Genomic DNA, 12,727 nt, shown 5'->3' with positions numbered 1-12,727 from the left:
AGAAATGTTTTCTCTCATGGTCCTGGAGGCTGGAAGTGCGAGATCAAGGAGTCCATAAGGCAGGGTCCTGCTGAGACTGGGGGAGGGTCTATTCCATGCTCTCTCGCCTCTCCTGGGGGTTTGCCGGCACCTTTGCCGCTCCTTGGCTTGTGGCAGCATGAGTCCAGTCTTCACATGGCCTCCGTCGCCCTGTGTCTTCTCTATGTCCACACGTCACCTTCATGTAATGACACAGCCACATGGGATTAGAGCCCATCCTGGTGGCCTTATCTTAGCTGGTCCTCTGCAAAGACCCTACTTCCAGATGAGGTTTCATTCCAATGTCCTGGGGGCTCAGCTGTAAGGTATGGGATCTGCGGGCACAGTCCAAACCACAGAAGCATGGGTGTCGCACATTCTTGGCATACCTCAGCCCTCACCTGGCCCCTATCCGGACTCTCAGCAGGTCTGGGTCCAAGTGACACCAGCTGTGAAAGCATAGTGTGGAAGTGACAAAGGGCGGAGAAGGTCACACATTCTCTAGAGTCTTTCCCTTTGTGTCCGTCCAAGCGCTCCCACAAAGAGGGGACGCTGCCCCCAGACCCAGGTCCCACAGGAGAGAGCCTCACGACTTGGTTTTCCACCTGAGAAAATACAGATGACAAGCAAGCCAACTAGAGGACCAGAGAGCTTGCAGGTGTGCCACCATCTGGAACCCATTCTGCCCAGTCCCCAGCACCTCTTCCCTCATTGTCTGCCAGGGCAACCCCAGCCAAGATGGCGCCAGGTCCCAAAGGGCCCCAGGGTGTAGAGCGAACAGGGCTTAGGTCAGGGACTTTGAGTGCTGCCTGGCCCGCCGGGAGGTGAGTCTGTGACATTAGATGGGCCTTCTCCCCTTCATGGCCAGGCACACTCCCAGACGTACCCCCAACTCTGGTGCCTGTTGACCTCAACAGGGTATTAGCCAGAGTGTCTTGCTTGCCACCATGCAGGTCACACTGCCACCATGGCCACTGTGTACTACTGTTCCTCGCTGGCTACGGGAGGGCTCAGGCCACCCCGGGTAGTTGTCTGGGTGGGAGACCGCCCAGATCCCCACAGATCCTAGTGGGAAGGCATCCTGGCACTGCAAATGTTAGCGCTGGGAGACAGCAAAGGCCATCTGCTCCCTTCAAGCCAGACGAGAACACTGAAGTGTGAGCATGCAATTCAGCATGGACACAACTGTCTCCTCATTCTCCAAACACACACACACAGATGCACACACAGACACACACACATGCACACATTGACTGATGGATACACAAATGATGCACACACGAGGCATACATGCACACACAAACACGCATACACATACACACAAACACACAAACACAGATACATACACATACACACACAGACATGCATGCTCACACAGGCATGCGCACACACAGGCATGCACACACACACAGAAATGTACACACACTCATATGCACACACATACACGGGTAGACAGACACACATAGTTAGACACACACACAAACACACACAGGACACACACACAGGTAGATATGGAGATAGACACACAGAGACACACAGATAGATGCACAGACATGCACACACACAGAGACACACAGACATACAGAGACACACACACATAGACATATACACAGACACACACAGATACACAGACACACATATAGGTAGACACACACACACAGATAGACAGACGCACAGACACATGCAGATACACACACAGATACACACACACCGCGGGTGTCCCTGGAGGAGGAAGGGCTGCAGAGCAGTACCCTCTCTGGGTTATGGAAGTTCGTCTTCTACTCCAAAGCCACCTCCCCATTCAGCCCGAATCTTATAGATGCTACGGCTGCTCATTGAGTTGTGATCCAGGGAACTGAAAAGTGCTGCAAGGCAGACTCACTTTGTGGAATCAGCAGTGACATCCTCCGGCCTACAGCCCCAGAGGGAATGGTCTGTGCAGACTCTGGGTTCCCCTGTGCGTGTGCAGCAGGGGCTGGCACACCCACCTCGCGCGCCGCCGCTGTCCCCAAAGGAAGGGGCCCTGGCCCTCACACTGCCGCCAGGTGTGTGGGGCCGAGTCTGGGCATTTAGGAGCTCAGTGGGAAGGAGTGTAAACAGGTGGCCTCTGGGGACCTGTGGTCAGCATTGGGAGGGAGTTCGTGTTTAATCAATTATTTCCTGCTTTCAATATGTCTTTATTAACCATCTGCTGAGTGGATATAAACTCTGGGCAACCACCAGAGGAACTTTTTAAAAATGCAGATTTGGGGACATGCTGAGAGATTCTGGTTGACCCAAGGACGTGGAAAGTATCTAATTGTCCAGAAGGTTGGCCTCGTCCCTGCTGGGCAAGCCAGCGAGGTCAGATAGAACACTGTGCCTGCCCACAAGGAGCCCAGCACCCAGGGCAGGCAGAGTGCTGGCCAGAGAGAGGCCTGGACACTGAGACTCGGTAGATGACTGAGCACAGTGGTCAGTGGGGCATGGTGAGGAGGCAGAGGTTCTGAGGGCCAATCCATGAAGGCTCTTTTCTGGGGGATGTGCAGGGGAGAGTGCAGGGTGAGGACTAGCCACCCCAGAGCCATGTCTAGAGGGGAGGCTTGCCTCTTTAGGAAGGAAGGGGTGTCTCTACTTTGGGAAATGGGGACAGAGGTCTAGTGGCCCATCCTCAGCCACTGACATAACGTATAGGGTTCAAGCAAACTTGCAGAGGCCTCCAGAAGTCTATGAGACAGCCCCAAAGGAGCCCTGGAACCCTTGTCCTTGGTGACCCTTAGGTTTGGGCATCCAGACACGGCAGAGCCTTGCACCCAGCAGCGCTTTGCTTAGGAGGCTTACAGATCTGTGGACATTTGCAGTAGCTCCATCCTGAAAGTCCAGTCCACTGGGCCCGGGCACCCCAGGAGGGAGGGGACAGAGTTAATCTAAGGGCTGGGGGGAGGTGGAGAAGGGCCTTGAAACCACTGGTGAAGCCAACCAGATTAATAGGGGAAGGGGGGCGGGGGGGCGGGTAGACCATTAGGAAGACAAAGAGAAAATCATGCTGGAGCAATAGAAAGGAAATCTAATATCAACTAGGGAAAAATAAATGGAGATTAGGGCAAACAAATTAGCTTTAATGGGTTCGGTGCTAATACAAGAATAACAGCGAGCTGAGAATGCCTTTGAGGGGAAGACGGGTAAGGGACCTGAGCAGTCATGCAGGCAACAAAGACAGTGGGGAGGGGACAGCCCAGCCAGGGAGGAAGGGAAGTCTCTGGGTGAGTGGGTGGGAGGCTGGTGGGAGGCAGATGGAGCAGGGAAGGGGCTGGGAGGAGGTGAGAGGCGGCAGTGGGGAGAGCAGGGACAGAAATAAAAGACAGCAAGGGACCTGAAGAGACAGAGGACAGAGCAGCAAACCGGCAAAGGCCTGGAAAGGGGGTGTGGCGCAGGGGTAAACAGGCTGGGAAGAGCGGGTGAGAAGGAATTAGGTTCGTTCTGACTAAGGAAAATCACAAAAAGGGAAACTTAGGCTCCAACCCTGACGAGGGTTGAAAAGTGAGTTTGAGAAAGTGGCCGAGCTTGGTGGTGACAGGAAGAAGGGTTTGCTCTTAGAGGCAGGGCTGCCCTGGGGCCTGGGCTGCAGCCTAAGGAGCAGCCTCCCCGCAAGGAGCACCAGGCAAGTTCCAAGGGTCTCTGCTTCTCCTGTCTGTCAGGTGGGGATAATGTGCTCCTCCTCAGGGGCGTCATGAGAATTTAACAAAAAGATGTGCTTGGAGCGTCCACCTGCCTCCAGGGTGAGTCTCCCAACACCCGGCTAGGGGTTCCCTCCCCGGAGAGAGGCTAAATACTGCCCAAGCCTAGATCCCTCCTTCCCTCCCCGCTTCCCTCATCTTTCAAGTTGCCCCCACACACACAGAGGCCCACCGCAGGAGCCTCAGTGTCCTCCTCCATCTACCTGCCTCCCCGCTCCCCAACTCTCTCCTGGTGGAGCTGGAAGCACAGTGCTCCCTCCCACCCTCCAGTCTGATCCAGGGAACCAGACTTCTCACCCTATTGTTCTCAGGGCCCCAAGGACTCTCCCATTGGCCAGGACTCCAGAGTGTGGGAGGCTCGGCCTAGAGGAAAGACTCGCCTGTGAACCTTGTGTGGCTTCTCACAACAGCCTGACACATTTAACGTCAATGACAAGGCTTGATGGTAGAGCTGACAAAGTCCTCTGCAGTCGCTCTGCCCCCTGCAGGGGAGCAACCTCTCTGTTTCTGGGGGTGATATCTATACCCTCTCTTTAAACAGCCTATGTCTCAGAGTTCTGCTCAGGGCAGAGAACGTGGGGGCCCCACACATTCTAAGCTCATTTGGGCCTGCCTCTTTCCCTCTGATAATTAACTCAATCAGCATTTATTGAGTACCTATTGTGCATTATACTAGATTTTAAGGTCTCATGGACAGAGCAGCTATGATATCCCTCAGGGGCGCACAGTGTACGCAGCACGATACAGCCAGAACAAACACATACTTACATCCTGCTACGCGTAAGGGGAGAGATTATGCCCTGGCACGTTTAAAACGAAGGATCAGAGACAATAAGCAGGAAGGGCAGGGAGGACTTCCTGTAGGAGGCGGCTTCCTGAACTAATTCAGGTGTGAGAATGAATCAATCAGGAGGAGATAAGGATAGGGCCTTCCGGCACAGAAGACAACATGAATAAGAATACGGTGTGGTGGTGGTGGGTGGGAAGGGATTAGGGATTCGGATGCTGCAGAAGGTAGGCATCTTCCTCCTGATTTAAGCCTGAACTTCGCCCTGCAGATAATGGAGCCATGCCCTGGAAGGCTCCTTGAATATGGGAGTGACGTGCTCAGGCCGAGGGCCTCCTGCGCAAAGCTGGGTGCACGGACCAGTGAGCCAGGCAATGGGCTAAGCCCTGCTCACTTTTGCCCCAGAGCATGTACACACCACTCAGGTTTTCCTTGGTCATCCAGAACTAATTCCATCTCTCGCCCTGCCCTCGTTATTCTTAAATGTCATGCCCTGTGTTGTGTTCTTCTTAGCACATATCCTAGCAATGATTATACATTTATTTGTGTGTTTCCTTATTCCTGGTTTGGAAGCTCCACAAGGCAGGATGAGTTCCATGCCATCAAGTTTGGTTAAGTGCGTGGCAAATGATAGATGCTCAATAAACATGTGTCGAGTGGATACATGAACACAGGAATGTGCGCGTGCTGGGGGCGGCTGGATGGTACTGGCTAGGTAAATATTTAAGAGGTAAAAACGGCGCGGTTTGGCGAGTACTCTGTCAGGGGAGAATGGAAGACACTAGCGGCAGCTAGTTAATTCACGTGGCATATATTTCTTGAACACCTAGCGTAATTCAATGGTGAACAAAACAGACAGGGTCCTGTCCTCATGGGCTTTCAGCCTGGTGAGTGAAGAGAGTCACCACTTGGACAAATGATCATGTGAATGCACATAGAATTAAAACATGATCTATGCCATGCGAGAAAGGTGACAGGTGCTACGTACGAGAACATCTGGACAGGAGCTCTGACCTGCCCTGTGGGATGACACAGAGCCACCTGGGGGTTATGACTGGGCTGAGCTGTACAGGGAGGTGACTAGAGAAGAGGGAATGAGGGTTCCAGGTAGAAGGAACATACAGACAGCACTAGAGGAGGAGCCTCAGCAAAGGGGAGATTTCTGATGAGAGGTTGAAAATAAAAGGGAGCTGGAGGCACCTGGGATACGCAGGATGCCATCAGTACATGAGGCCAGGTAAAACAATGACGGTGGGGCCACTGAGGACAGCCAGGTGGAGTGAACACAGCACCTGGATTTGAGAGAAGCACCCCCCCACACACACAATGGATATAATGGGACAAAGGAGGGCTGAGAACCCATCAAAAAGGAACCACAGCAAGTCTGAAGGCAAAAGGACCAGAAGGCTTATTGCCATGGAAACCTCCACAGGGGTCCTAGCACCTCCACCACAGCCGTCGGTCCGGCATCACCAAGCGTCTGAGCACATGTCCAGCACATGGGAAGGTGACCACTGAGCAGCAAAGGAGGAAATGAAGGAAGTGGAAGAGCAAAGCTTCTTGAAAAATTCAGGCGAAGTCCATAGGAAGCAAACGTTTTGTTGTCAAGGGGAGGGTTTTCTTTACATGCGCACATACATGTGCGTGCATGTGTGTGTGTATGTGTGTGTGTTTGCTGCGATCAGTCTGCGAGGCTGCAGAGATGGATCCAAATATGTCTGCAAGTCCAGGGCAAGGACCTGGTTGAAAGAGAGAGGCAAATGATATCATAGGAATGGAGGGTAGTTGGTGGAGAGGGTTCCAGGACAGGCAGAGGCTGCAGGACCAACGAGAAATGGCTGCCAACTCCTCTGCCTTCAGAGGCAAAGGACAAGCACAGAGACAGCCAGTCAGGGGAAAGCCAGACGCAGCGCCACTCTCAGCCTGCCAGCCCCTTTGTCCTCATCTGAGGGCCTGAGGGCTCGGTCTCCCGCACCCTCATGCCGCAGGAGTGACCCGGGGTGCAGACTCGGGGTGGGAGGTGGAACAAGAGGTTGGAACGCTAGGTTTGTTCCAGAAAGGCGCCGTGCCAAGGGGAGCAGCTGGGAGGTCACAGTGGGAGATCACAGCCTGCAAGTGAGTGTGCTCCAAGACGCCAGAGATGGCTGGCTTGGCATCGGCCCTGCCACGCCTCTGTGCAGAGGGGAGGCATAACCCAAAGTACACCCCACCTCCCACCAGAGTCCTGTCAACACCTACACTTACCACCGTACTCTGGGCTGAAGCAAAGAACCCCAGAATAGCACCTTGGACCATTGGCACTTTAGGGCCAGGCAGAGGTACGGGAGGAAAGCAACTGAGTCTGGACCTGGGGTTCCAGGGTGGGGAGCCCACTCGACAACCATTATGGCACCCCTCATGTTTGTGAAGCATCTGTCAGTCATGTGTGTCTATTTACTGAAGCATTGGTTGGACTTTTGTGACAGACGACACATACAGGAAAGCAAACAGATAAGGTCACGGTTCAGTGTTGCCGCACTGTGACAGAGATGTGTGCAAAGGACTGTGGGGCACGGAAAGCCATCCTCGCACCTCCAGGGCTCAGGTGTCGGTGACTAACACAAATCTGGGCATGGGCCTCTCTTTTCCTCACTCCTTGGAGCCCAGAAGGGGAGAAGAAAACACCAAGAAGGTCCTCAGGCCTCCCCCTCTGCTGAGGACGGCAGGCCTCCCGGCAGCATTGCCGGATGCAGACGCCCTCACTGTGCAGCATCCTCTCTGCCTGGGCACCTGGCACTCCCTCATCCGAGGACCTTCACGCAGAACCCACTGTGTCCAGCCAGGCTTCGTCTTCCTCCTCCACACCTACAAGCCTCTGGACCATGCCAAGGGCTTTTGCCACAGGGTCTGCAAACCCCTTCCTGGTCCACACCTGCCCCCGGCCCCACCAGGGGCTCCCACTCATGCCTGGTTTCCGGCCTCCAACCCCACCTATCTGCTGCTGCAGGAAAGGTGGTCAGCACCGTGGGCGGCCCAGCTCTCCACCATGCAGGAAGGAAGGCTGCACCCACCTCCAGGCATTCACTGAGACTGACCCAAAGGAGTCCACCCACCCACGCCAGACACAGGAGGGACACTAGTCCTTCCATGTCAGGAATACAGCTCCAAGCCTCAACCAGAGGGACTGTCTCCATTTGCAGCCAGCAGGCCCTGTGTGAAAGCTCCCTCCTGCCACTCTCCGGCAGCAGTAAGGCCTCCGGTGTGGACGGCACCAAGGCCTCATGTGTGGACGGCTCCACCTGGCCATCCCCCGGTCATACCACTCTACAGCTCCTCTGACCCCAATGGGCCCCAGCCTCCGGACTCACCTCTGTAGAGAGTGTCCCCTTAACATGGCAATTCCCGATGGTCTGATCACATCCCTCTAGAGATTTAAATTCCTCCAGGGCCTGGCTTCTGTCCTGTTCAAGTTGGAGCCCTTGGGGCTTTTTGCCTGGTTCGCTGTGGGCACTTGGTACATACATGTTGAGAAGAGAACTGTAAGAATTATGATTCCAGAAGAAGATGGGGCCAGAGATAGGGGTGCACAGGTAGTCAGCTATTCTCTTCAATTTACTCCACCAGCTACCGCCCACCCTGAAGCAGTGGCTCTCAGCCCATGGGCCAGGGCCAGCAGCATAGCCCCACCGTGGGACGTCTTAGAGACACAGGTTCTTGGTTCCATCCCAGGCCTGCCGACTCAGAAGCTCACTGGGCTCAGCAGCCTGTGTTTTAAGAAGCCCCCAAGTGATTGGATGTTCGCTCTAGTCTGAGCACCGCTGCCCAGCTTAGGGCCAAGCTTAGGCCATTACATGTGACCACGTGAATATAGAAAATTGGAAAACCTTTACACTTCTAGCAGGATTCTCAGCTAACCAAGCACTCCCCATCCTCACCACCCGCCCCCACACACACATACGCCTCCGTAGCAGATGTCATTGGTCAGCGGCAGACAAAACAAGAGGCTCTGTTTAGCTCCATTCAGTGGATGAAAACACTAAGGCTGAAAAAATCCAACTTTCTCAAATGATAAAATTGAGACAGATCGAGTCAATGCAGGAGCTTACCTCTCCACACAGTCACACGAGTCACTCAAATGCCATTAACATAAAATAAAGACCCAGAAAATTCAAAATTCAAAAGTCCCCACATGCTGAGCTAGTCAATGAGCTCCTGGGAGGTCCTAGTTCCCCGGGTTCTACGAATCAGCCAGCTAGCCTTTCGGAGAAGCGAGAAGCAGCCAATTGTGTTAAAGGCAAAACACCTAGTTCACACCACCCAAAGTGGCATTTAGATCTTTAGCCCTGCTGCCTGTCTGACAAGGAAGATCCCCAGCTGTGGGAGCCTGGCTTCTAGACACGGAGGTCCTGGGCCTGGGTGGGTGGCCTGGGGCCTCTGTTCTGGGCAATGGGGACAAAGCTGGAGTCTCAAGGGCTGACTGGGTTTCAGTGGCTGTCTGGCGCCACCTGGTGTTCAGTGTCTGGACCCCAAAGGGTTGACAGGCCACCAGGAGGGAGAGGTCAAAGGGATGCAGCCATTCTCCAAGACAGGCTACTGCCAGGGAGGGGCCAGTGAGCCACTCCTTGGCCATCTGGGCAGCGCTGATACCCCTCCAGGTACCCCCAGCCCTGGAGGGAAGTACTCCTGGGGACAAGCTGCCCAGGACAGGGAGGAGGAGGGTGTGCCCAAGCTCACCAGGAAGCTGGATCATCGTGTCCCTCCTGCTGAGTGTTTGGCCAGCGGGCTTTTCCTCCTGACTTAGTGCCCAGGCCGGAGGCTTTGGGCCTCTTTAATTTTTTTTTTTAAGGGAAATTGACCCCTGTGCTGAAGACAGCCTGGGCCGGAGGAGGCACTGCACGCAGTTCCGACTGTGCTAAGTCAGTGGGCGGTAATGAGCACGGGGCGCTCAGCGGGGGGCTGCCCAGCCTCGGCCACAAGGGGTCTTTACCAGGCCCACACAGAAGGCCTGGCTCCCCTCGCCTGCCTATTCCCCGAATGCCACCCCCGAGGCTCCACCATCACGACTGCTCGCCACATCCTGCTCTTGTGAGAAAAGACGTCCTCATGTCTGAACCATGGCCTCCTGAGTACAGAGCCACTGCACGCTCCCAGGGTCAGCTTGGGCCGAGGGCAGGGCCCACGCAGCCGGCAGCACGGTGGGGCCCTCAGCCTCAGTTGGGTCCTTGCTCTTCCATGTACACGCAGAGGCACATAAGTGCTATGATCAAGCCACTAACACGCTCCGAGCCCGGTGTCCTATCAGGCTAACAGAGGTCTCCCTTGAAATCTTCCCGACTGGATCCAGGCAGTTGCTCGACTTGACAGACCAGCCCCTCGCTCCCCTGCCCTTCCCCCTTCGCTCAGCCAGCACCTCTTCTCCTCAGTCCCTGCTTGGGCTTCTCCAGGAGCCCTTCTGCTGTCCCCTGAGCCTGGGCTTGGTCTCCTCTGTGGTTCCATACCCCTTGTAGGTCCCTGCCCCACAATGGCCACCTGTTGTGTTCCTGGGCTGCTGGTAGTCTGGACCCTACTTTAATAAACCCCATGAGGTGAGAGCAGGGTAACATCTGCCTTATTCCCCTCGACAGAGCCTGGCACATAGTAGGCCCACAGTACCTGGGTGTAGGACAACAGCGACCCAGGTGGGCACAGCGACCCAGGCTGCCCACCTGGCCCAACCCCTGAGCCGGTCTCTGTCCTCTCAGGCCATGGAGGGCTGAACCAGCTGGGAGGCGCCTTCGTGAATGGCAGGCCACTGCCAGAGGTGGTTCGCCAGCGCATCGTGGACCTGGCGCACCAGGGTGTCAGGCCCTGTGACATCTCACGCCAGCTCCGTGTCAGCCATGGCTGCGTCAGCAAGATCCTCGGCAGGTAAGCATGAACTTCACCCACTTCTCCTGCAGTCTGGCCTCACGGCCACCCTCACCAGCAGGGCCCAGTCCTGGGACGGACAGGGTAGTCTAGCACCTCTGGCCATCAGCTTGTGGCTCTTCCTTCCCTGCCTACCTCTCCTTCCCCGCTCATCTCATTTTTCAGAGGTTTCTCTGCTCCTATAGCAGGAGAGTCTTCCCTAGAGGCTGTTCTCTTGCTAAAACCCAGGGACATGGAGCCACTAGGCAGAGGACATGTGCTCAAAGGTGGCCCCAAGTTCAAACCCCTGCACGCGAGATGTCCGAGTTTGTGCTTTTCAAACTGTAGCTCCCAGAGCACCAGGCTGCTTGGTAAAACACAGACCCCTGGGCCCCCAGACCCACTGCACTGCATCTCCTACAGCCAGGCCTGGTGCTGGGAACCTTATGAGATGGCCAGATAACACTCATGAACACTAACCCAGCGAAGTGGCTCATGGCCCTCTCTGCACGTTACAGTCACCTAAAGAACCTTAGTTTAAAAAATGAATTCAAGGTCTAGGCACCAGCCCACACCCATGAGAGCAGAGCTGGGAGGGCTGCAGGGAGGCGTGCTGTCCCCCGCCCCCATTCTGCTGAGTCTTCTGGGCAAATTGAGAATCTCTGACCAAAGATTTGAGTGAGACCAGAAGCAGCCAGGACCGCAAAGAGTTGGGGCGTCCATCCAAGTCCCCTCAGGAAACCTGTCTCCCTGCCCCACCCACAAGCGAGGAGGGGTGGGAGGCTTCAGCCTGGGATGTCACTGAGCCCTGGGAAGCTCTGGCCTCCTGATGGAAGGTGTTAGGGGAGAGTGGGATCAGGAAAGGGCACCCTGGGGTGAGCCTGTCCTAGAAAGGAGGTAAGGCCTGGAGGGTGGCGACAGGAGAACATTTGAAGAGGAGAAGTTAGTTCATGGCAGAGGAGACCAGAGTTTCCAAAACAAGGTGGGGTGGGCATTCTGACACTGGTTGGTGATCTGCCAAAGCAGCTGGCTGGGTGGACGAAGCAGAGGCTCAGCTTGAGGATGCAGCTGGATATCAAGCGGGGCTGGGATCCCAAAGGCTGGGAGGGGCGGCTTCAGCCTGAACCCCAGAACCTAGAGAAAACCCCGTGTCCAGCAGGGGTGGAGTGAGGGGGAGCAGAGATGAACCAGCAGACGGGCAGAGGCCCAGCCACCCCGGCTGGCCTCCTGGGGAGGGGCAAAACCAGGACAGCCAAAGAGATTGCGAGCCACACTGTGACCAAGAGAAGCTGGATGGAGGAAACCGCCACAATGATCCCATGATTCACAAAGCACTGACGTAAGCACTCCCTTTCTCAGAGGGAGTCTCGTAGGCCCCATAGAGTAGCACCCCCACTGCAGGCACTCACAGCAGGAGGCTGGCAGGAAAGAAGGGAAGGGAAGGGGGGAAACCAGGCATCCGGGTTGAGGTCTGCAGCAGCGCAATCTGGCCGGGCAGCAGCATAGACCTGCCCATGCAGGAAACAGCACTGGACCACCAAGTGTTTGAGGCCAGCCTCGGGGCACAGACCCCAGCCCCTCCCCAGAAGCCTCTGCAGGGACGAGGGCCTCCTGCCTACTAGGCGGTCTCTGGGTGCCTACTGGAGCAGGTACTACGAGACTGGCAGCATCCGGCCTGGGGTGATAGGTGGCTCTAAGCCCAAGGTGGCCACCCCCAAGGTGGTGGAGAAGATCGGGGACTACAAGCGCCAGAACCCCACCATGTTTGCCTGGGAGATCCGGGACCGGCTGCTGGCCGAGGGCGTCTGTGACAATGACACTGTGCCTAGTGTCAGCTCCATCAACAGGTGAGAGATGGGCAGAGGGCAGGGCCCTCGGGGTATGTGAGAGAGAAGGGCCTGGCTTGTGGAGCAAGCTTGGGGGGCCCTCTGCAGAAGAGGAAGCAGGTGTCACCTCTCCCTGCCCCCTGAGGCTGCAGGCACACCCACTCCCCGCCTAGCCGTCCTTCCTGCAGTCTCCTTCCCTGCAACACATGCTCTTTCGTTCCATCAGATCCTTCTGTTTGAATCGATTCTTAGGTCGCATGACCCCAAACCTGGCACTCATTCAGTCACTCATTTGTTTAACCATCTGGTGATTCACTCAGGACCTTAACCAATCACTTGCCCACTAATTTCTTCACACCTACATAATTCACTGCCACGTGCTAGGTGCTGGGAGCACAACCCTTGGCCTGGCAGAGCTTCCAGTCTGGTGGGAAGACAGAGGCTCATCAAGTGCCCACACAAACAGCTGTAAAAACACAGATCGAGTGCTGCCAAGGAGAGAGCCATGAGGGCAT

The 12,727-nt window shown here is 55.6% G+C and overlaps 1 protein-coding gene across 7 annotated transcripts in view; it reads left to right on the top strand.

Annotated features, from left to right (window-relative positions):
- PAX8 (paired box 8) overlaps nucleotides 1-12,727 on the top strand; it is a 45,440-nt gene that overhangs the window by 14,687 nt on the left and 18,026 nt on the right. For 3 of the 7 annotated variants that reach the window (XM_039851750.1, XM_039851746.1, XM_039851749.1), the window contains exons 3-4: nucleotides 10,242-10,407; nucleotides 12,036-12,233. In XM_039851750.1, the coding sequence (XP_039707684.1) occupies nucleotides 10,242-10,407; nucleotides 12,036-12,233 (364 nt within the window). Of the gene's footprint in view, nucleotides 1-10,241; nucleotides 10,408-11,906; nucleotides 12,234-12,727 lie in introns of those variants that run through there. The other 4 variants (XM_039851748.1, XM_039851747.1, XM_039851745.1 and 1 more) reach the window with 3 other exon arrangements.

The sequence above is a fragment of the Pteropus medius genome, unplaced genomic scaffold, assembly GCF_902729225.1.
Source record: "Pteropus medius unplaced genomic scaffold, Ma_sr-lr_union100, whole genome shotgun sequence".
Lineage (NCBI taxonomy): Eukaryota > Metazoa > Chordata > Mammalia > Chiroptera > Pteropodidae > Pteropus > Pteropus medius.
Note: the sequence above shows the minus strand (reverse complement) of the source record. Positions and strands in the feature narration are given on the sequence as shown.